Below are 24,612 nucleotides of genomic sequence, written 5' to 3'. Positions count from 1 at the left end.
AACTCTGAGAGAGAGAGAGAGAGAGAGAGAGAGAGAGAGAGAGAGAGAGAGAGAGAGAGAGAGAGAGAGAGAGAGAGAGAGAGAGAGAGAGAGAGAGAGAAATATAAATTTGTTAACATGCTGAACTGAAATATATATTTCTGATTTAACACTTAACACTTATTAAATGTTGGAGTTGTAGAGAGAGAAAGTTGTAGTACTCCTGATCAAAATTGTAATACTCCTGAAAAGAAGTATAATATAGTTATGAAAGACTGCTGATGTGATGGCTGGCTTGCCATCACTGTATTTACTGTATTTACTATGAATCAATAATAAAACTTATTCATGTTACAACAGTTTATCATCACATTACATTATCTAAACATGTATAACTTCTTTGCATAGCAAAAAACTTTTTCAATATGCAGTATTTACAACTGACATAGTGACATATTCTCATATTCCTGATCTCATATTATTTACAAGTAGAATAAGATTTACAGGATGTAACGTCACACATAAGCACTGAAATAATAATACATTTTTCATATTTACCCTTAATCCAAATAACAACATTAAATTGGTGATATAACAATGCAGTTAGTATAGTATAATAGTAATAGTATACTAAACAAAATTCTCAGTTAAGAATCTAACGTAGTTAACGTTACTGATAGGAAATTCACTAAGCCACATGTAACGTTAACACACAACTCAGTTAAGACATCGCAGGGGAGTTAAATGACCAAATATGTAAGTTGATGATAATTCTTAGCTCTAAAACAACATCATCAAACCTTATTGATTCGAATTACATCGATATTTTGACAAGTATTACATATGGCGGGCTTTCGCGCTGAGCAGGCATTCTAGTCAAGTGATCAACCGCACCAAACTATTATAAAAGTGATAAGAGCTTCTTTCAACAGGTAGCTAACACATCTCATTCTCATACAACGCATTCTTATATTATGTTGAACAGTGTTTATACTAAAACCGCAAGTGTGTTTCGTGCATTTTGTTTCGCAGTTACCTTCGTCTTCTCTCGATGCTTCTTCCAGTGTTTAATTGTTAACGTACGTTAATGAGAACGTGTCCAATTTGGGCATGGGCGTGGTGGCTTCTGACGTCACACTTGGATGTGGGCCGGGTTGGATATCTACCGCAGGATGCAGCGAGAGGCTTCTCAGCCTAGCCACGACAAAATCATATATAGTAATGTTGAGACCGTGAGTAAATGGGGGGATTCTGCTAAAATGTGTACCCTAAATAACGCTCATTGTTCGCTTTGAAAACGTTCTAAACAATAATGGACGTAACGAAACTGGACCATTGTGTGTGGTTAGTTAAAATTTAGTATTAATAACAGTACTGTGCGCGGACGATCGAGAATTGAAAGAAAATCAAGATCAAGTTCAGATCTGTTGTTGATTTGAGAGAAAAGAAAAAGTTCCTGCTGCTCTCAAAAGTGTCGAGGGAAGAACAAAAACATGTGTCCACGGTGAGTTAGCCTACATCTGTATCTTCTGACTCGTAACAGTTATTTACTGCGTAAGTCTACTTGTTTCTTGTTTGTTTTCTGCTAAAGTTTCATATTTACGTTGATGCATGGCTTTACTTTGCAGGCTTTTTCGTGCCTCTTATGGCAGCTCGCTCGTTTTGTATAGGGTCCTGAAGTCTGCGGTGTCCTTCAGGTTTAGGAAGTTGTCCATGGGTCAAATATCCCGACAAGGAAACACACCTGATATGGCTGAAGGTAACTGAACAGGAATACACTAGTCGGTGAACGTCATTTCACCAAGTACACTATGTTCCTGGATCAACATTCCAATCAACCATCAGATTTGAGGGACAAGTTCACAGTTTATGTCAAGTTTAGGATTACAACAATTCAATTTAAATTTTTCCATCATTGTAACAGCACAGGCTGTTTTAAAGTGAGACTATCACAAAACATCACAAAATTCATCAAATCCATTGCTAATGGTTACAGATGTTTGTTGTTTTCCCAGCAGAAATTATGTTTAAAAAATTCCTTTTAAGCAATGGTAAAATAGAAGAAATTTAAATTTCTCTGCAATTTGTCCATTTAGTTAATTCTGAATGCATGTTGAGCTCTTGAAAGTTATTTTTACTAATTTTCTGCAATAATAATTACTAATAAGCTGCCCTCCTGCTGTTATTTTAAGGCATACAAGCATGCAGTCCATAGTACATCTGATGATTATATTTTTGAAATGCCTTTCCCTTCTGTGACCTTATAAATTGCCTTTAATTAGCAGCCTTTTGAAACCGTTTTGTTTTTATTCCCGTCTTTTGCTGCCTGTTTTAACATAATGCAATTGTCATAATAATTAATCAACGTAGTGTGAAGCTAAACCATCTGTGTTTATAATACCAAAACTGAAAGCCTAACTAATGTCTCTTATTGAAATACATTTAGCTGTTTTTTTTTTATTTTTCATAGTTCGCAACCGGCTGAGAGAGATAGTCGGTGCATCTACCAACTGGCAGTATGTTACAGATGCATCATTATTGCAATTATCACACATTATGCTGGAGTAAGCAAATCAATTAGAAATGCAGCTGGACAGAAAATGCATTTTCTCCATAACATACAGAGACCATCAGCAAGTATTGGCCGAGCGTGCATCACTTAGCCAGTATCTTGCTCAGAGTCAGGATGAACTGCCTGCAAAGAGAATGAAAGACAGTGCAATCGAGGCTCATCTTCCTCTGGGTTCCCAGCCTGCCTTGAGAGAAAAATATCTCAACTCTCACAACAGTGTCAGGTACTGAAAGACCATTACTATGCACATGCAGAATGCTTATTAGTTGCTGGTTGCTTGTATATGCAAAAAAACACCTGGTGTGAATCTTTCTGATCACTGTTTTAGCCGAAATGCTTTTTTCTTCACAGGTTTGGACGGATTTTGGAGGACTTGGACTGTTTAGGAGGTATTACGGATGTATGCTGTAGTATCTCATATGAACACATAGCAGGGTATAATTCTGTCTCATTTTTGTCTCCTTAGTGCTCATCTGTTACTCTCACACATGGAATGAGGAGCTACAAAGATCTCCGCTGTCTATTGTCACCGCCCTAGTGGACAAGATCGGTATTACATCTCATTTATTCATGCAGAATCGGATACAGTATACAGCTAGTTATTGTATTGCCACTCAAGTTGATTTAATGTTAAATTTAATCCATGTATTCATACTTTTTCTTTTTTTTAATGAATAATTATTTATTCATATCCTATTGTTAATATGTTTCAGACATGAGACAAAACATCATCTACCCAGACTGTGACATCAAGTTCACAGGTCACGTGTCATGGGTTGGCAAAACCTCAATTGAAGCTAAAATGCACATGTCTCAGGTATATGTGAAATAATTTTTTTTATAAAACATACATGTTATGTTGCACATAAGGTCATTAAAAACTGTTTTGTCAGTGTCACGATGGGGCTTACACAGATGTATTAGATGCCACGTTTGTAATGGTGGCTCGAGATCCTGAAAACAAAAGGTATCACAGCTCAATGATACGATCAAAAAGTCAGAAATTGATATGCGGTGTCAGTAAGTTGATGCGTATATTCTTTCCTTAGGGCAGCTTTTGTAAACACACTCAAACCAGAGGGCCCGGATGAAGAGGCAATTTTTCTACAGGGTGAAAGTGAGTACATTTTATTTTTGTCTATTAATAGCAATCGTCTTTTCAACCCAGAAGTTACATTTATTCAACCCAGATAGATTAAATTTATTTTAGGTTTAGGTGTGCAGCTTGTATTTTATTAGGGATTCATTCAAACTATTAAGTTAATAATTATGCAAAGGATACCTTAGTTTATTTTTTTTGCCTTCTGAATTAATGACCAAATTCACATTGATCAGTTAACAAGAAGAGGCGTGTGGAGCTGAGCACAGCCTCTCTTCTTAAAGTGGCCCCTACAGCTGAGGAGAGGACTCTCGTTCACAACCTGTTCCTCAACACTCTAGACTCAAGGTGAGACTTATTGTTAATGCACAGATATAAATCGCTGTGCCTTTATTTTCACTATGGGAATAAATTAATTAAAAAAAATTCCTTTCCTGTAGACGTGTGAGTTTCCATAGTCGTGTTCTACCACCAAATTCGGTGTGGATGGAAGATGCCAAACTGAAAGGGCTTGAAATTTGCCATCCACAGGCGAGAAAATCAGTGTTTAAAAAATTTTTTTTTTTTAAATAACTTTTAAGTACCCCTATTATGCTATATTAAAGGTTCCTAATCTTATTTTGTAGGTCTCCTACAACAGGTTTACATGCATCCAAGGCCAAAAAGAGACTTTACTTTTCTCATGATATACATTGCAGCATCACCTCTTTTCTCAAAGTTGTCTGAAATTCTGATGGGTCGGTTTGTTCATTTTATGTTTACCGTGCATGCGCAACATCCAATAGGTTCTGTACTGGAAACAGAACGATTAGTTCATCTCCGGGGTCTTCGGTTTCAGGTCTGAGTCTTTCGTTCTTCCTGTCATTCCCATAGAGGTATTGCTGTCAGTACCGGAATGATTAGTTCACCTTTCGAGTCTTCGGGTCTGATTCTTCGGAGTCTTTCGTTCTTTTGTGACTTGACGTGTGACAGCGCTGGACAAATAAATGAGTTATAGATGAGTTAATAATTCCCAAACTTTCTTATAAACAAGTGCAATCTTTTTTTTACCTTTACATGCTGCGTTTTTGGTTTCAAATTATAGCTTTTGTATTTTATTTCAATTTATCATTTTTTTGAATTTCTGTCATAATGGTTGTTTTCCATATGAATGTGGTACTAAAGAGTTGGTAATGCTTTAACCCTTATCTATGATGGGGAAAATCACTTGAAAATTACTCATAAAGATAACTATATATAGCCTAATAACAACATGCAGTTACGTGACATACTGGACTGGACAGTTACATGACTCAAGAGATCGAACTAATCAATTCTGTTCAGGATTTGGGGCTGTCACGTGATGAACGAATGACTCGAACCCGAAGTCGATAGACTCGAAACGTGATCTAATCAATTCTGTACCCGGTACTACAGACTGCATAGCTCAGTTTATGAGGATGAAGGAACTGCTCAGATCTGGAGGTGTGATAAACTAACAGACTGCATTGCCTGAATGAATTCTGAATGAAGCTTGAATTAATCGTTTCTGTTTCTCATAATTTGGCCTCTTCATTGCATTGACATTTTTTCTTATTCTAAATGCGATCAACATTTGATGTGTTTGGGGAATTTGGCTATTAACATGTAACATTTTAAATACATTCTGCTGAAATGATCGAAATGACTCGAAAGATTCGTTAATTTTGACGAGATTCAAAGATCTGAGTCAGTAAAATGATCCGAACTTCTCACTACTCGTCCGAAATGGTTCGAAAAAGGATTCAGTCTCTCTAAACTCCTCTCTTCCGAGAGCCTCTCTGTTCTGAATGGTCAGATGCCCCAGTCTGTTGTGACTAGTCGGAAATGAAATCACAGTGATAGGAATAGTAACTATACCTCCAGTTTTATCACATCAGTTCCTTCTTGACATGTTGAAAACATGAACCAATGCTCCTCCAGACTTCAGCTACAAATACAGGGCTCGTTAAAGTACACATTGTTCGCGGGCAACTAGTAAAGAACATAGGCTAGCATTATGCAAATTTGTTGCAAACCTTCATAGGTTCATACAGGAAGTAATACTGTAATTACTAACGACTTGTTTCAGGCAGTTCAGAATCGGTTCTTTCTTTTGGGAGACAATGCCTCCATTTATCATGCACTTTGATCTTTGAAACTTTGCAGACCTTTTACATTCACAAACAGCTATATTACGCACTACACTAAAGGTAATTTCCCCCAAAAAATCATAATAGGGGCACTTTTGAATATTGTATTTATATATGTGAATTTTAATTTGTTCTTTGTACAGGAAAGAAATATCTTCAACCGGATATTTGGTGGTTTTCTGATGAGAAAGGCCTATGAGCTTGGTCGGGCCAATGCCTGTGCATTTGCGTAAGAGGAAAAACAACGATGTGTGGGATATTTCCTGTGAAAATGTTTTTCATTTCTTCACATGGCTGTATTTGTGTCTTTCAGTGGATGCAGACCAACAGTGGTGGCTGTAGATGACATCTTATTTCAGAAGCCAGTAGAAATCGGATCCTTGCTCATGCTTTCTTCTCAGGTTAGTAACTTTTGCTGATACAGCTTATTTAAATTTCATTCACGCTAACAACACTGTGATATCTTAATCAGGTTTGTTACACAGAAGGGATGCACGTCCAGGTCAGGGTTCACACAGAGGTGCTTGACCCATTGACCCGGCAGCACAGCACCACCAATGTGTTTCACTTCACCTTTCATGTTGAGAAGGATGTCCCATTTGTTGTACCACAGAGCTATGGAGGTGAAAAATATTTTATTAGTATAAATCATTTTATTATAAATAAACATATTTTTAATTATTTTATGTAATAGTTTTTTTAAGCAAGGTCAGTGTGTAGAGAAGATTGTGCAGAATATTTGTACAATATCATTTTATTTTCCATTTTAAAATATTATTTGTAACAAATCATTTGGTCATCTTCAGAGTCTATGCTGTACCTGGATGGAAAGAGGCACTTTGATGAGACAATGAGGACCCAAAGTTGAGCATTCTGGGATGTGTGGAGAAGATGAAATGCATCATAAAGCTTCTCCAACATCGATCACTACAGTTAAATGAGTGTGTGTATATGTAAATTCTGCTTTAATTTTCTAAATGTCTAATTACAGCTGTTACATAAGTATTTAATAAATTCAGCAATGGCTAATATAATGTTTAAGTTTGTAATTTTTCTGAAGCACTTTCAATGACGTTGTTTTAAAGGTGATATATAATTGTGAATAGCTCGGTGACTATACTACAATGTGTGACACACAAAATCAACCACCCAAGTAGCCAATCAAATCACTGTGCTGATAACCTTCATCTGCTATTTTGTCATACTTATTCAGACATTGATAGAGTACCTGCCATTGAAAAGCGCGTGGTTACATAATTTATAAATATGCATTACTTTCCCTTCCTTTTCCGTCAGATCTTAAAATTGTAGTTCTGCACATTTTGGTTTTTAAATTGTAATTCCCAATGCTTCCTGGAAAAGCAATCGAAATTAATCAAATCCTAAAGTTGTGATAGTCTTTCTTTTCTTCCCTGTTGTGACTTAGCCAAGTGAACAGCCTCTCTCGAACAAGAAAAAATGTAGAGTGTGACTTGATTTTGTCCATTGAAAATTGATTGGATCGTCGTGGCTTGCTATTGTTGTGATCTCATGTTAGTAACAGGTTGTCCTGCCCTCTCATCACTAAACATGTCATCCGTACACAGGGCACAGGAATTAAAAAATCTCTATGAGGTGATCTTTAAAATCCTTATTCAGTAAAACTTGATAACCACTTTATTCTTTCAGTCAGGGGTGAAATTCTGGGCTGATAGATTTTGCAACGCTCAAACTATTATTATCCTTTAAGTTTTCATTGTAAATTATTGTTGAGTACTACAGCTGCCTGGGTGCAACGTTTGTACAAAAAAAATGAGGGCAAAGATTGTAATCTGCAGTGTATTTGGCAACACCGCAAAAGTTTGCAATGGGGGATTTTATGTGCGTTTTAAAACATGGCAACCCAGATATTCTCGCGTTATTATTATCTCAGCGGCGGTGGGTGGTGAGACAGCATGGCAGCGCTGGTGCTGAAGCATTGTTCGAGAGGACTTTTGCTAAACTCGGGAAATGGAGCTGTCGGCGCTGTCAAACCGAGGGTTTTGGGTTCGTACTAACAAACTACATTTAGGTAACAAACAAGCAAACTACGCTTGTTAAAAACTGGACGAATGAAGGGGGTGTGGTATCAGGACGATTTAGGGGAGTGGGACTCACTGCACAACGAATTATAGTGATATTTAACCTTCAAAACTGTAAAAGTGTGCTTCAAGAGTCTTAAATGTTTATGTGATTTAATGTATTCAACTCAGGTTTGTTAGGAGTTGAGTTTATACATATTGTTGTCAAAAACGTGATATAATGTTGCAGAAGATTTCTGTTTCAAATAAATGCTTTTCTTTCGAACTTCCTTATCAATCTTTTAAAAATCAATCACGTTTTCCCAATAAAAAATTTAACATTGATAATAATAAGAAATGTTTCTTGAGAAGCAAATCAGCATGTTGTAAAGATTTCTGAAGGATCATGTGACACTGAAGACTGGAGTAATGTCGCTGAAAATTCAGCTTTGGCATCACAAGAATAAATTGAGTTTTTTTAAAATATTAAAATAGAAAACCGTTTTAAATTGTAAAATTTTGTAACATTACGTTTTTTCTGAATATTTTAATAAATACAGTCTAAAAAAAATCCCTGACCCCAAACTTTTGACTGGTCACGAAATGTAGAAATATAAACTCTAGCCACATACTGTTGTGTTTGTTTGTAGGACTTAGACATAAATCTACAGTACAGTACATATCACGGCCAGATCAACCAAAGCTGGCCTACCGTAGAGTTAAGGGCAAGAGTCCTGGTGTCGTGTTCCTGCCTGGATATGGGTCCAACATGAGCGGACAGAAGGCAGAGGCCATGGAGGAGTTCTGCAGATCTCTAGGTCATGCCTACCTGAGGTTTGTGTCTGATATTCACAATCACACATATGTGCAAAGGTCTGAGACTTAAAGCTTCAGAATTTTGAAAAAATGAAAGAAGTGTAAAACTTAACATTCTGCACTTTTTCTGTCACTAATCAATTAAGTAAATCTGTGGTATTGATCGTGTGACCTTTTGTACAGATGGTCAGATTTAAGTATTAAAGTCCTGATGAACGAAGTAGTGACCAATCTTTTCTTTTGTATTGTTACGTACATCTGAGTGTTATAAATTATTGAAAAAGAAAAAAATGTTGGACAGGGACTTGGTTCTATGCAAAGGTTGTTGATTCAAGTTTGATGTGGTCATTGCACTCAAAAGTGGAGGCAGATAAATGTGACATTGCAGGGACAGCGTTTAAACGGACTAAAAGTCCTGCATACCTCACTACAGAGCAGGTTGTTGTTTACCATGGCATTATGATGAAACATGAGGTAAAAAAGAAGGTAGTCTGACTGCAAAAGAAGCATTCTCCTTAGATGTCTCATAATTTTGGGCCCCTCTCTACACTCTACCCCTCTCTAAAAACTATTGAATTCCTCTAGGTGAAAGTTCACACAAAACTCAAAAAATTGTGTGTGGATTTGCAGGTTTGATTACTCTGGTCATGGAGCTTCTGAAGGTGTATTTTCAGAAGGCACCATTGGAACTTGGAAAAAAGATGTCCTGTTCATGTTGGACGAACTTGCTGAAGGTCCTCAAGTAAGGCTCAAATCAAAGACTTTCTAGATGCTATCTAAACATTGAAGTGAAGTATGGTAATCAATACTTGGAATTTGTCCTCTCCATTTAACCCATCCAAGTTAGTGCACACACATTAGGACTAGTGAGTAGTAAACACACTGTAAGGGCACCTCAGTCGTTTCCTACCAGTATTGAGAACCTTCGGGTTACCTTACCAGTCTGACTCTTTAACAATTAGGCCACAACTGCCCCGTTAGACATAATAGACATAAGTCAATAACTAGGACCAGATGAAGAATTGGCAGCTTTTCCATTTTAAACTAATTTCTATAAACTGAAATATATCTGCTATTTTCCATTTTGTAATAATCATGCTCAGTGTTTTTGCTTTATTCTTAATGCATTTTGAAGAGTGCCCACTAGAGGTCATTGATATTTAAATTATGTCATTGAACACTGGTTTTGACTGTTAGTAATGTAGTATGTTGTCTCCTAGATTCTTGTTGGTTCCAGTATGGGTGGCTGGCTGATGCTTTTGGCTGCTATCGCTCGGCCAGAGAAGACCAAGGCATTGGTGGGCATTTCCACAGCAGCAGATCATTTCGTTACAGCCTTTAAGACACTTTCTATAGAGGTGAGATGCTACTGAAGTAGTTGTTGCATGTTCAAAAAACATCACATTAATATGTCTCAAATGTTGGCGTGCTGAAATTCGAAAATTAGTCAGAGAGTCCACATATGTTATCCAGGTGAGAAAAGAGTGTGAGGACAGGGGTTCATGGAGGATCCCCACGAAAAGTAACGAGGAGGGCATGTACACTGTGAGTATGGACTTCCTGCGTGATGCGGAGAACCACTGCATCCTACAGAGCCCCATCCCTATCACCTGCCCGGTTCGTCTCATTCACGGCCTGAAAGACGAGGACGTGCCCTGGCACATCTCCATGCAAGTGGCCGAGCGTGTGCTGAGCCCCGACGTGGACATCATTCTACGCCGCCACGGCCTGCACCGTATGGCTGAAAAAGATGACATCAAGCTCATTGTCTACACCATAGATGACCTAATAGACAAACTTACCACCATGGTGTGAGCCACCGTTTGGGAACAGGTTACCAAGCAACTAGCCTTAAGACCCTCTCCCACTTGTTTTTGCCAAACACTCGCTTCCTGTTTAACTCGCAAGACAAGAATGTTGGAAAAAGAGTGAACTGTGGGAGGGCAAAATCCTTCTTTTACATGTTTACCCAGTGCAATGCTGTGCCATTAAGCCTTTAAGGTAAAGCTGCTGTTTGTCTAGCACAAGATTTGTCTAGATCTCCTGTGCCTTTTTTAACCATTTTTCAAACTGTTTTATGCAAATAAAGTCTCTGTATACCAATACACAGTGTTTTGATGTAAATATCAGTAATGACATACTCTGTTCCTCTGAGGAATATTCCAAATATTCCTGAGGTTAAGCTCAGTGGACAGCACATAATTTGAAAAGTAAATTCAACTGGTCCATTGATTAAAACAATGGGTTTTTTTTAAAGTAAATAAAACATCTTATTGATCACTTCTGTTAGATCTTGTGTATTTGAGCTGTTTACTTATTTTATTGTCATTTTTGGTGTTTATGGTATTGCGTTGTCATTGCATACAACTTTACAAAGTGATATTTTTCTCTCTCACCCACTCTAAAATCATTGTTTGCATCTTGTGACTATACGTAATATTGAAAAGGTGAGTATTTTAAAGTTTACTAATTGGCCCCGTTTCCATTAATACGTCACTGTAACCCAGATTTTTTTTATTTAAGAACATAATTAACATAACCCACTTGCCAGAGAATACACCTTTTATTCTAATGTCCACCAAACCTACTCCCGCATTGATTTCTTTCTAACCAGTAATTCAATCATACCAAATATTTTAGAAACCAAAATACATCCGATCATTATTAGCGACCACTCTGCGGTAACTCTAACATGGAACCTATCTGCAATACAAAAGCACCCCACCAGATGGCGTTTTAATACATCACTCTTGAAAGATCCAGAATTTGACAGCTACTTCAAGAGAGAGTGGACATCCTTCCTTGAAATAAATGACTCTCCAAAGTCATCAGCATCGCTACTCTGGGAAACATGGAAAGTAGTTTTACGGGGGAAAATTATTTCATATTCAGTACATAAAAAAAAAAAGGACAGAGAAAGAGAAACCCAACTGGAAGAAAGAATAAAAGAATTAGAAATTTTACATGCAAATAATCAATCAGAAAGCATCTATAAAGAAATTAGAGAAAAAAAAATATTGCTCAATGAAATAATAAACAAAAGAAACCAGTTTCTGATTCACAGGCTCCGTCAAGAAACTTTTCACCATAGCAATAAATCCGGAAAATATTTAGCCAGTCAAATTAAAAGAAATAAAGAAAGAACAGCCATAACCTCCATCAGAAACTCGGCAGGGAAGCTAACCAACTCACCAGTTGAAATAAACAAGATATTTCAAGATTACTATACAAAATTATACTCATCTGATCTTGATCCAAACCAAGAAGACATAACCCAATTCCTCGATAACACCATTCTACCAAAACTCAACATGGAACAAATAAACGCACTAGAATCACCAATCACTGAAAAAGAACTTCATTCCGCATTGAAAAGCATGCAAAATAATAAAGCACCAGGTCCGGATGGCTTCCCTGCTGAGTTCTATGAACATTTTTGGTCAACTTTATACCCACTATTTAGCAGAACAATAACAGACATAAAACATAACGCAAAATTCCCTTCCCACATGAATACAGCACTTATATCACTCATCCCTAAACCTAACAAAGACCACACCTTCACATCCAACTATCGTCCTATCTCACTTATGAATGTCGACATAAAAATTATTAGCAAAGCACTAGCCCATAGAATTGAACAAATTATACCGTATATAATCCATCCTGATCAGACCGGCTTCATAAAAGGTAGACATGCATCTAATAATACCCGCAGATTATACAACTTAATGCACTACTCATCAGTACAACAGAAAGATACTCTCATTACCACATTAGACGCCGAAAAAGCTTTCGATAGGGTCAACTGGAAATTTTTATTCACCACGTTACAAAAATTCGGCTTTGGAGAGTCGTTTATTAACTGGATCAAGATTTTATACACATCACCATCGGCCACAGTAACAACGAACGGACTAACATCACAAAGCTTCACACTGCACAGGGGAACGAGGCAGGGATGTCCACTCTCTCCATCCCTATTCACCATTTTTATTGAACCTTTAGCAGCAGCTATCCGTCAAAACCCAGCAATCAAAGGTATTGAAACACCACAACAAACACATAAAATCTCACTCTATGCAGATGATATCCTACTATATATACAAGAACCCCTAACATCTACTCAAGAAATAATTAAAACAATTCAGTCCTTCTCAAAAATATCCGATTATGCAATAAACTGGAATAAATCTTCCACCCTCCCTTTACATAAAACCAAATGGGATGTGGCTCCCCAGCAATCACCAATACCTATTTGTCAAGATCACATCACTTACTTAGGCATTAAGATTTCCTCCAGACTGTCAGAGTTGGTAACACTCAACTTCACACCATTGCTAAAAAAAATAGAAGACGACTTGCTCAGATGGCTCAATCTCCCAATCTCCATAATCGGCAGGATAGCAGCAATAAAAATGACGATTTTACCGAAAATTAATTACCTATTCTCAATGATTCCAACCCACCCCACACTCACCTGGTTTAAATCACTAGACTCCATTATAACTCGCTTCTACTGGAAAAATAAAACGCCAAGGATAAAACTCACTACACTTCAAAAAAGTAAGGTTCAAGGAGGACTAGAAGCACCAAATTTCCAATATTACTCAATGGCTAACCAACTGCAATACATATACAAATGGATTCGCCCCACCCAATCTGATATTGTATGGCTAGATATAGAACAATCATTATGCAAAGAATTAAATATAGCTGACATACCATTCCTCACCAAATCAATTAAACAACACACATGTTTTAAGGCAGTAACTATAGCCACCACTCTGACAGCCTGGTGGAAATTTCACCAAATCACTAATTCTACATTAGCTCCATCTAACCTCACCCCACTGTGGAACAACCGTGACTTTATAAGCAATAAAAAAACATTGAACTTTCACACATGGGCGGAAAAGGGTATCACCCACATTAAGCATATTTTCAAAGCTAACACATTTAGACCATTTCCGGAACTGGCCCAGGAGTATGGCATCGGGAACAACGAATTTTTAAAATACCTACAACTCAAATCTTCTGTTCTGACAAAAATAAACATCAGAGACACAAATTTAGAACTTCCACCGGCAATATCAGACTTGGTCAACATTTCCTCTCCAAAGAAACTTCTCTCTAAAATATACAAAATGATCTCAAATCAACTTCAGACCATATACTTACCAACAATAAAATGGGAAAACGATCTATCAATAGCCCCTGATGCCAACTTCTGGACCCAAATCTGTAAAAACATCTATCACATGTCCAAAAATTCGAATCTTCAGTTAATACAATACAAAATACTTCACAGAACGCATTACACGGGCAATAGATTAGCTAAAATGGGATTCACATCAGAAATTTGCACACATTGCAATCAAAATTCTACAGATACATACATTCATGCAACCTGGCACTGCACTCCAATCAAACACTTTTGGGAAGAGGTCACACAGGCACTATCAACTATAGTTGGCTGCCACATCCCAATGTCGCCTTCCCTTTGCTTGCTGGGGGACCTCACAATAATAACTGATAAAACCATAAACTCTAAAATACTCCTCACAGCTCTAGCCATCGCCAAGAAAACTATCCTCATGAACTGGAAAACCAGAAATAAATTACACATTAACATCTGGAAAAATCTTATAACAGACTTCATGGCAATGGAACTCGCATCTCCCCTTCATAATAACACATCTGAAACTGATCCCAGCCGTCCAACACTTTCTGACCTCTTACAGCTATGAATCCTTTCTCTGTTTTCAACTCTGACTTCTCTCACCTTCTTACTCAACCCACGAATATTCATATTAGTTGTTTAAACTTGTTTCTGTCATCATTGTTATTGCTATCTTTACTGTTACTGTTATGATTACTAATTTCATTTTTTTTTTTTTTTTTTTTTCTCCATTGTTGTAACTACTGTTGTTGCTGTCTTTTGCTCTTACCGTTATGATCACCACTGCCATCATCATTGTCATTTATTATTATTATTAATATTATTATTATTATTATCATCATCAATATTGCCATTGTCAATGCTGTTTTAGAATTAGATATCATTGTCATCACTAGTGCAATAACTTCCCCCTTATCTCTTCATGGGTTTTTAATGCACCACAACATAGAATGAAAAAAAAAAAAAAAAAAAAAAAAAAAAAAAAAAAAAAGAAGGATTAAGGATATATGGAAAAACCTCACAAACACCAAGGCAGGCTAGACAGGCGAGAAGTGGTTTCAACGGGACAGCATCTCTGTCCCAATTTGAGACACTCTCGCACTGTACTCCCTATTTTAATGCACCTTAGACATTGCACATAACACACATAACACAAAAAAAAAAAAAATTTAAAAATTAAAAAAAAAATAGGAAAAGATATGGACTGATGAGATGAGGGGGAAGGTTATATTATATTATCTTATATTATATTATCTTATTATGTCGTATTTTATGCAGGATTGACAATGGCAATTATTACATAGGAGGAAGGATGGAAGTAAAAAATCTACCAACACAATATTGGCAATATGGTGGTAGTGGGAAGTGGGATGGTGATGGTAATAACAATGGTAATACATAATAAACGGTTACTTTGTTTACGCATACACACACATACACATAACCACACTCACACCCGCACACATACACACTTAAACACTTAAATCACTCTTGTCACTGCTGGAAGTATGGATTTACAAGATTGCTCACTACTGCACTATGTTGGTTTGTTTGTATGTATGCCTGATTGTTAAATAAAAAATAAAAAAAAATAAAAATAAAAAAAAGACCTTTGCTGCTGCGAAAAAAAAAAAAAAAAAAAAAAAAAAAAAAAAAGAACATAATTGTGGAAATTCACTTTTGTGGTAATCAACATTATGCCACAAACACTGTGGATAGAGCTTGTGCTGAGGCCTAAATAAGAAGGAGTTAATGGTGTGTGTTCTATTACATTAGCCCACCTGAACATCCCATCAGGCACAGTATACTGAGCACATTATATCAATCTGACCTTTCAGTTCTCCTTTGCCCCTGCACTCCTTGTTTGTTTGGAGGACGTATTGGGCCACTGCTCCATGAACTGCTTGGTTGTTTATTAACATGCAGGATTAGTGTTGGACTGTGTTTAATGGGCCGGGGGCTTTTTCTTTTTCTCCCCTTCCCAAATGATAAGCTTGTTTTTCTATATATTTGTTTTTTGACCTTTCTATATCAGTTGGTTATCAGAGGGCTCTAAACTCAAATGGCATCATGCAGTTTATGCGTGCTGAATCAATGAAACATGAATCACTTGATTCATTCAGGTTTCATTTAAAACTGTAATTGCTTTAAAGAAGAGCTTTCTTGAATTATTTAAGCTGCCTTATACTTTGATATTTACACTTTCAGACTATTTATAAAGTGCAATGTAATTTCACACAGTCTTATTGTTATGTTGTTATTAGAAACTAAATCTTATGTATTAAATATTTAAATTCCTGTTTACTATAGGCCTACTTCATATTTATTCGTAAAACTAGATTTAAATCATGCTTAAAGGTTTCCGTAATTACTTCAAAGACTTGTTTTCCTGTTTATCACATGCTGCTCATTTTTCTTCTCTTTTTTCTTTCTGAATTTACAAGCATTAGTAATACATCTTAATCTAATTGGAAATGGGCTAGGTTCTTTATTACTGAGAGGGCAAGAGCAGTCAGTTTTGATTTTTTTTAATGTCTTTCTTAAAGGGATAGTTCAGCCAAAAATTTGAATTCTTTCATTAATTTCCCACCCTCATCATGTCGTTCCAAACCCGTAAGACTTTAGTTCATCTTTGGAATGAAGATATTTTTGATGAAATCTGAGAGCTTTTTGCCCCTCCATTGACAGCTACATGCAACTACCACTTTCATGCTTCAGAAAGTTCTTAAAGGGATCGTAAAACTAATCCATATGCATTGAGTGGTTTTGTCCAAATTTTCTTAAGAGACTCAATAGCTTTTTAGGATGAACAAATTTAATTTACGCTTTTATTCACATATAATCATTGTTCTGCAAAAATAATCTGAAGCTCGACCTCATTGGTTCTTGTGGAAGCTCAAACGTGCTGTAACAAGAGAATGAGCCTCATTGGTTCTCACACATCAAGCGAACATTTATCACAACCGATGTGTGAGTTGATGAATGTTTAAATGTGAATTAAAGTCTTAATTCAATCTGTTCATCATATAGGGTAAAGCAATCGTGTCTCTTAAGAATATTTATTTATTTTTTTTGCTAAACGCCTCAATTTATGTGGATTAGTTTTACAATCTCTTCTCTTTTTGAAGCATGTGTAGATGTCTATGGAGGTACAGAAAGCTCTCAAATTTAATCAAAAAAGATTTTCATTTGTGTTCCGAAGATGAACGAAAGGCTTATAGGTTTGGAACGACATGAGGGTGAGTAGGCTAATGACATAATTTTTATTTTTGGGTTAACTATCCCTTTAAATCTCGCATTATGAAAACGCATAACGTTTTAGAGCGGTAACTGTATATGAAATCTTGTTTTTAAAATAAGTGAAGTCACCATTGTTTGTTGGCTGATTTTGTACCATAGTATTGTATTTGTTTGATCAGTCCTTGCTATTCTAGACAAGCTCATGAATGTCAATTAAGTCAGGCCACCGCTAGTTGGTAACTTTCCATCAGCGTCCGGATACGTAACCTAATTAATATTCATAAGGCGAGCCTCCACCATAGTAGGATTCCGCACTCCGGACAGTGGGCTCGGAGCCACACCCCGTCCCCGCTGCATGGATGTTTCAGTCCAGCATCTCTGAGCACTGAGCAGTGATATGACCACAGGAAGGATTTGACCTCGCTGCGACAGAGGACGACACGCACATCTCCTTTCAGTAAGTAATACGTTATCCTTGACATAATAATTGTGTATGTGGACATCGCATGCAGAATTATCAGTAGGATAAATGTAATAGTTTAAAACTAATTTGGGCTAAACATGCGCAGGCAGTTTCTTTTTGCGTCTGCACGCTCTTCCTAATTCTAAGAAATAATAGGATAATTGCATTGATCTTCTTTTATGAAGTTCGAAATAGGTTTAGATTGAAACATGTATCCTATAGATTTTTTCTTTTCTTTAAAGTCACATGGAAACAAGCATGGACCACACCCCGGTCAACATTACCTCTTGTCAGTTCGTGATCATCATATTTATAGATATATACACAATAAAATATAAACACAATACAGGACCATTCATATTCTGCAGAGCTCAAAACCTGATTCTGACAATTAATATCTGCAAAGACTTTTAGGCACTTTAAGGACCCAACAAGTATACAGAGTAGCTAAAGGTTAAATTTTCTCTCTCTCTCCCCCCCCCCCCCCCCCTCTCTCTCTCTCTCTCTCCCTCTCCCTCTCCTTCTTTGTAGTTTCTCACAGGTTCAGCTAGTGTCTCTTTATATATATAGGCTATTGGGAAATATCTAGAATTGTTCAACTTAAGTGACCGATGGCTAACCGAGGACCTAGTTATGGACTGAGCCGTGAGGTGCAGGAGAAGATCGAGCAGAAATATGACACAGAGCTGGAGTCTCGACTGGTGGACTGGATTGTTGCTCAGTGCGGAGGAAATGTTGAAAAACCACAGCCAGGGAGACAAAACTTTCAAAACTGGCTAATGGATGGCACTGTAAGTAAACATCAGTCTGACAATATCACACCAACATGATTCTGTTCATCTTTTATTTACCCCATTCCTTTATCATCCATGTCTGCAGATCCTCTGTAGACTCATTAACAGTTTGTATCCGCGTGGTAAGGAGCCTATTACGAAGATCCCAGAGACACAGATGGCCTTTAAGCAGATGGAAAAGATCTCCCAGTTCCTTCAGGCAGCTGAAGCCTATGGAGTAATCACCACAGACATTTTTCAGACAGTGGACTTGTGGGAAGGTACTGTAAAATTTGTTTTTTGGAGCACCACGTCTTGTTCTTCGGAATTAACTTGTAAAAGCATGCAGCTGTAGCAAATTAATATAGGAGTTTCAATAGTTTAGAAGACATTGCTTTTAATCAACCAGGCCTTTGAATGCTTTCTGGGGTGATATACTGTAGTATGTAAGTTGCGTTCTTGGTGTGTAGCCAAAGTCACTTCAGTGCTTGTTGGTTCCCTTGGTTAAAGGAAAAGACATGGCAGCTGTCCAGAGAACTCTAATGTCGTTGGGTAGCGTGGCTGTCACAAAAGACGATGGACATTACCGAGGTAACCGGGACTGGTTTCACAGGTGAGGAAGATTTCTGCCTGACTAATTCATAATGGTGCGTTAAGTCCTGTCTGGTTGGACTTGTAAATGGATTTTGTTGTGTCTCAGTGCCATGTGAACTCTTTTTGATCTTGTGTGACAGGAAATCGCAAGGCAACCGCCGAGAGTTTTCTGAGGAGCAGATGCGGCAGGGCCAGAACCTGATTGGCTTACAGATGGGCAGTAACCGTGGGGCATCTCAGGCTGGCATGACTGGTTACGGCATGCATCGGCAGATTATGTGAAGCTATACGAGTGCCAAGCAACCTGCATAAACACCCAAAAAACCTTAACACCCCCCTTACCTCAACCCCTCAGCCCTTACCTCAGCCCTTACCAAGCAGTGTTCTTTGATGGTGGCATCTATTTGATGAAGATGAGCAGTCTTAAGGGATTTTAAGACATTGGAGCATGCTAGATATATTTATTTTATGTTTGGTTTGCTCGGCTTGTGATAAAATGTATTTATTTAATGTATGCAAATAGTAATAGTGATTCTTAAAGTTTTATCTAAGCAAGTCAAAACAACTGCCTTATTCTCGATGAGCAAACAGTGTGTTTATATACCAATACAGACAGCAACTGTAACAGTTTAATAGTTTACATAGTGTTTGAATGAACAGTAAAGGACAAAAGTTTGCCCTTGCGGATACTGTATTGCACCTGTTGATATTGTGATCTGTCCTTTTGCTGTTTCAATAGCAAAAATGGAAAAAACAAGAACAATTAAGAATGTCAATTCACATACTAACCAGAAGTACTGTATGCAGATTAATAATAGTCAATAAATGTACAAATATATTTGTTTGTGTTGTCCATTGTTGTGTGTGAACATTCCATGTCAGTTTCATAAGTTTGGTTTTCGTGACCATGTTTGATTCAAATGTTTAATAAATTGGTACCTTAACATGATTGGTAAATGTGTTCTTGTCTTCATTAAAATAATATTTCACGTTGCATAAGTTTTAAAAAGAATTCATTTTGTACAATATTTTAAGTATATCAATAGTTTTTACAATAGTTATCTTAGTTTGCTTATAGGATGTCTCTACAGATCTAAAAATTTCTTGATGTTACATTATAAGTTTTTATGATCAGGAGATTGGTTTCTAGTTGATTAAAATCAATAATATGTGGTTTTATAAAGAATTAAGCTGTGGTAAATTTCGTGGGCAAAACGTCACTTTCAAATCAAGCAAATTTCTGTTCATAAATGTGGCGAATCTGTGTGACCGACTTGAACACGAGCGAAATCTGCTTGGGAAACTTTTTTGCCCACATGCGAAAGACATGATCTTATGGAAGCTTGTTTCCATCACAAAATTAAAAATTGCAAAAAGTTTGCGAGATATAAACTTGCAATTGCGAGTTATAAAGTCAAAATTGCGAGATGCATTTTTTTTAAAAAGTCAGAATTGCAAGATATGAATTCGCAGAGTTTTTTCTCGCAATATAAGTTTATATCCCACAATTCTGACTTTTTTCACGCAATTGCGAAATTATTTTAATTGTGAGTTTATATCTTTCATTTCGGATTTTAAAACGTGCAATTGTGAGTTTAAAGCTCACAATTCTGATGAGAAAAAAAGAAATATAAACTCGCAATTAAAATAATGCCGCAATTGCAAAAAGAAAAGTCAGATTTGTGGGATAAAAGTTCAAGCTTCCTATTGAAAATTTTGCCCACAAACTTTCGCTTGAGCGACAGTAAATGTGACAGCGCTCAAGATTTAATTAACGCTAAGATTTAATTCGCCTTTACAATTTAATACCTAGCCTGTACATATTTCTGCTTGTTGTGGCTCTTATAAGTTTTCTTATATGGCTGTAGAAACCTTTTAGCTCTAATTGAAACCTTTATGTTCAAGAGTGGGAGGAAGACAAGACATTTATAAAGCTTAAAGCCAAATGGAAAAGCATTATCCATAAGGTCAAGCGTTGGGATGCGTTGGGTTGCATTTGCAGTGTCATTGAACTGGAAATTTAATCAAGATAGAGTAACACTCACATGGAGCTGAATGGGACCGTGTTCATTAAGCAATGAATTGCATGATGCTCTTTAGACTGACTTTATGACTGTTCAGTAACATTTATAAAGCAACCAAATCAACTATGGTAAATTACAGCACAAGATACTTGGGTCACATAACATCCCAAAGCTCTCATGGAAGTGACAGACTGACTTTCATGATGGCTTTCAGTTTAATATTAGCTTTACTCCACAATATAATGAATATAAATGGCTTTTAGCAAAACTCTATGCTAATATGGATTGTGCAATAGCATGTTTCAGGTTGATCATTAACTAAACTAAAATACAAAAAGGAATTACAATAGAGGACACAGGTGATGTGTAACATTGGGTAAAATAAGTAATCTGAACAACGACATTCTGACCAATGAAATAGCAGGTTTGCAAAGTCAAGTCTGAAAAATCTTCACATCTTTGTGCACAAGTCTGTGTTTTGTGCCTTCTCAAACACAGCGACCGTTCTTGGACTCTTGCTGGACAGGTGCTTGAGGGGAACATGCTCTTTCCCAGGCAGATTTTTATGCTTTTTCTAGTTGTATTGATCAATGCTGCAGAGCAGAGTGTTCCTGACAAAAATTCTGGCTGTGTGAACGGTCACCCTGGGATTCCTGGAGATCCAGGACACAATGGAATGCCAGGTCGGGATGGCAGAGATGGGGCCAAAGGTGATAAAGGAGATAGAGGTAAGAATGAAAGCAAAAACGTCTTGACTCCAGTTAATCAGTCACCTTTAAGCTAAGTTATGATGTCAGATAGGTACACAAATTAAACATTGTAAAAAAAAAAATATTTGGAAAGGTGTTTGCCATACTGTTTGACATTTAAATGTTAAAGTCTGAGACACTAGCATTGTTGATCAGATTGATATAATTTTGACCTCCTTACATGCAATGTGTTTCACACAACACATACCAAAATTACAACTGTTTTTGTTTTCTAAAGGTGATATAGGAACATGTGGAGAAGCTGGAAAAGTCGGACCAAAAGGAGATAAAGGAGAACATGGTAAATATTGTTTCTGTGTGTGTGTGTGTGTGTGTGTGTGTGTGTGTGTGTGCGTGCGTGCGTGCGTGCGTGCGTGCGTGCGTGCGTGTGTGTGTGTGTGTGTGTGTGTCCATTTGTTTCCTTCTCTAAGTCCTCGCATATGGCAAAACAAATTAAGATAATAATTTATTTTTTATTTTTTTAATTTATTCCACAAATGGACAAAGCATATTTCTATTATTAAATTCTAAAATATTTAAACATTTCAGGTAGTTATATTTCCTCATATATTTACTGGCCATTTAGTGTATATTTTCAATACAAATATATTTGTATTGTCCAAACTTATTTAAAAAAAAAAAATTTAGCACTTACCCAAAATTGCACATTAAGATTTAAGACAGCAAATATATTTTCTTGCCTGCCCCTTATAGTACATTTTATAAGGTTTAACTGTAAGTATATAATTAAACATGTGGAGACAATTCAGTTGAATAGAATAAATATTAATTTCATTTGGCTACTGCTATTATCATCAGATTGGTGCTTTTTCAGGTGTTCCTGGCATAGCTGGTATGAAGGGGAAGCGAGGAGACAATGGAGAAAGGGGCCCACCTGGCAAAATGGGGCCCCAAGGTTTCTCAGGGCCACTGGGCTTGAAAGGCCAGAAGGGAGAACTTGGTTTGTCAGGACCACAGGGCATCAAAGGGGACGTGGGTCCTATAGGCCCTGAAGGAACACAAGGAGACATTGGCTATAGGGGAGACAAGGGCATACAGGGTCCTTTGGGGCCCCCAGGGCGACCAGGACCAAAAGGTGAGCTCGGCCACCCAGGTATCAAAGGCAGCATTGGTGTTCGTGGTGAGAAAGGGTCAAAAGGGGACATCGGCGAGCAAGGTCCAAAGGGGGACATGCCTGAGATACCAAAAAGTGCCTTCTCAGCTAGACTGAGCGAAAGCACCAAGTTACCCACCGCTAATGCTCCAATTCGCTTTGACAAAATCCTCTATAACCGTCAGGGTCACTACGACCCTGAGACTGGCCGCTTTACTTGTGCCATCAGCGGAGCATATTTTTTTTCCTACCATATCACTGTCTACTCTCGCAATGTCAAAGTGGCCCTGGTGAAGAATGGTGAGAAAGTGATCTACACTATGGACAGCTACCAAGTAGGCGAGGACCAGGCTTCCGGAGGGGCAGTCCTAGAACTGGAGGTCAGAGATAAAGTGTGGTTGCAAGTGGCTGATAAACAGCTATTTAACGGGTTATATGCAGATGAAGACGACGACACTGTTTTTTCTGGATTTCTTCTTTTTGCAACCTAAAGATGCTGCCCTGAAGAGGAATACAGTGGTGCAAAACCATTCTTTAAAATAAAATATTTTAAATTCACTAAATGGAGTTATAATTTTCAATATAAATATAAATCATCCTTTGTGCTTCTTAGATCCATCTGTGAACAAAAGCTTAAAATCGGCATAAAAATGGAATTAGCGATTGTCATTTTTCCCTATTGTGACGCTTATCTGATTTAAATGGCTTCGCAAGAAAAACAATGAAAGGCAGGACTTGATTTTGTCCAATGGGAACTGATTGGGTCGTTGTCGTTTGCTCTCATGTGAGTGACAGGTTGCTGGAGAAGAGGAATTATTGTCCCACCCTCAGGCTGACGCACACGCCATCAGAGAAGAGATGTTATTGCGAGGGGGAAATGAATTCAATAGTTTGGATGAATTATTTGGAATCTAAAAAAATAATTATGTGCATGGATAAATCACATACATAAATAAGTCAAATAACATTTATTTATAGTGCTTTATATAATGCAGATTGTTTCAAAGCAGCTTGACATTAACAAACAGGAGAATTAGTGCTGTAATATTAATCAGTTATGAAATTAATTAAATTTCAGGTGTAAATCAGTGTTATTATTCAGCTGAATTTAATTGTTTCAATTTAGTTCAAAAACTCTCAGTGTTGCACTATTCATACATTATAACTGTACTGTAAAGATTTAGGCTAAATATGACTTCAATTCCGATATAAGCAGCTCTACAGCAGATAGTAGTGTCATTTTTCAGTTTAATTCAGAACATTGTTGATTCAATAAAGTTCAAAATCTGTCAATGTTTGTTCTTGTAAACACTGCAATTTATTCCATAAAAAATAAGAATTGTTAATTTTGAGGCTTTCAAGGTCATGCATGGGGTTGACTGCTTGTGGGATAAATTTGGATAACATCTGCCAAATGTGTAAATAATATACAGGCTCATTGGAGAATTTGAATTTACCCTTTGAATTGACCATTTACTCTCTAACATGTGTGCTTATCCCACTCTGTGTTAAAAATCATTTTGGACGTACAATGGAGGTAGGGGGCCATATATAATAGGGCCAGTTAAGCAACAAACTTAGCAAACACTTAGCACTGTGCTAACCACTCAACACAATTTAGCATCCATAACACACATCATGGCATCCAATCTGGCGCGTTTTGCGCTGACAAGCAGCCTAAACCTTATTATTTATATTTAATAATAGGCAGAGCAGAACAAGCTAATGTATTTGATGTAATGGCTGAAACAGATCTGCGGTCGTGATAGTCAGGACATATTGAGGAGATTATTTTCTAAATGTTAAAACAAAAATAAT

General features: G+C 37.1%; 4 protein-coding genes across 7 annotated transcripts; all 4 read left to right on the top strand.

Moving 5' to 3' along the window:
- Window positions 1-1,020: 1,020 nt before the first annotated feature.
- LOC143751912 (acyl-coenzyme A thioesterase 9, mitochondrial-like) lies at window positions 1,021-6,831 on the top strand. Of its 2 annotated transcripts, none has more exons than XR_013207308.1 (15): window positions 1,021-1,483; window positions 1,608-1,738; window positions 2,450-2,495; window positions 2,604-2,774; window positions 2,903-2,940; window positions 3,018-3,101; window positions 3,265-3,368; window positions 3,445-3,518; window positions 3,601-3,668; window positions 3,887-3,998; window positions 4,091-4,181; window positions 5,944-6,029; window positions 6,114-6,201; window positions 6,286-6,423; window positions 6,607-6,831. XR_013207308.1 is itself a non-coding variant. In XM_077244719.1 (15 exons), exons 1-15 carry the CDS (start codon window positions 1,473-1,475, stop codon window positions 6,666-6,668), a joined length of 1,317 nt encoding a protein of 438 aa, XP_077100834.1. In that variant the 5' UTR covers window positions 1,021-1,472; the 3' UTR covers window positions 6,669-6,831. The 2 variants fall into 2 exon arrangements, 1 of the variants encoding a protein (XP_077100834.1); XM_077244719.1 differs by having other exon boundaries at window positions 6,273-6,423.
- An 848-nt stretch (window positions 6,832-7,679) lies between these two features.
- abhd10b (abhydrolase domain containing 10, depalmitoylase b) lies at window positions 7,680-10,944 on the top strand. Of its 2 annotated transcripts, none has more exons than XM_077244724.1 (5): window positions 7,680-7,825; window positions 8,490-8,673; window positions 9,286-9,397; window positions 9,876-10,013; window positions 10,129-10,944. In XM_077244724.1, the coding sequence occupies exons 1-5, from the start codon at window positions 7,735-7,737 to the stop codon at window positions 10,468-10,470; spliced, it is 867 nt and encodes a 288-aa protein (XP_077100839.1). In that variant the 5' UTR covers window positions 7,680-7,734; the 3' UTR covers window positions 10,471-10,944. The 2 variants fall into 2 exon arrangements, with proteins under 2 accessions (XP_077100839.1, XP_077100840.1); XM_077244725.1 differs by having other exon boundaries at window positions 7,690-7,850.
- A 6,455-nt stretch (window positions 10,945-17,399) lies between these two features.
- On the top strand, window positions 17,400-19,856 carry tagln3b (transgelin 3b). 2 transcript variants are annotated; one of them, XM_077244057.1, is made up of 5 exons: window positions 17,400-17,534; window positions 18,072-18,331; window positions 18,420-18,594; window positions 18,824-18,926; window positions 19,048-19,856. In XM_077244057.1, exons 2-5 carry the CDS (start codon window positions 18,152-18,154, stop codon window positions 19,187-19,189), a joined length of 600 nt encoding a protein of 199 aa, XP_077100172.1. In that variant the 5' UTR covers window positions 17,400-17,534; window positions 18,072-18,151; the 3' UTR covers window positions 19,190-19,856. The 2 variants fall into 2 exon arrangements, with proteins under 2 accessions (XP_077100172.1, XP_077100173.1); XM_077244058.1 differs by having other exon boundaries at window positions 17,418-17,534; window positions 18,082-18,331.
- Window positions 19,857-21,327: 1,471 nt separating this feature from the next.
- Window positions 21,328-23,891, top strand: c1qtnf9 (C1q and TNF related 9). Its single transcript, XM_077244703.1, has 3 exons — window positions 21,328-21,659; window positions 21,919-21,981; window positions 22,516-23,891. Exons 1-3 carry the CDS (start codon window positions 21,473-21,475, stop codon window positions 23,283-23,285), a joined length of 1,020 nt encoding a protein of 339 aa, XP_077100818.1. The 5' UTR covers window positions 21,328-21,472; the 3' UTR covers window positions 23,286-23,891.
- The last annotated feature ends 721 nt before the right edge of the window (window positions 23,892-24,612 follow it).

This window comes from Siphateles boraxobius, unplaced genomic scaffold (genome assembly GCF_051911475.1).
Source record: "Siphateles boraxobius isolate OS27281-9 unplaced genomic scaffold, OSU_SipBor_1 26, whole genome shotgun sequence".
In the NCBI taxonomy this organism is placed as follows: domain Eukaryota; kingdom Metazoa; phylum Chordata; class Actinopteri; order Cypriniformes; family Leuciscidae; genus Siphateles; species Siphateles boraxobius.
The sequence above is the reverse complement of the archived record's forward strand: the minus strand, read 5'-3'. Positions and strand labels throughout refer to the sequence as shown.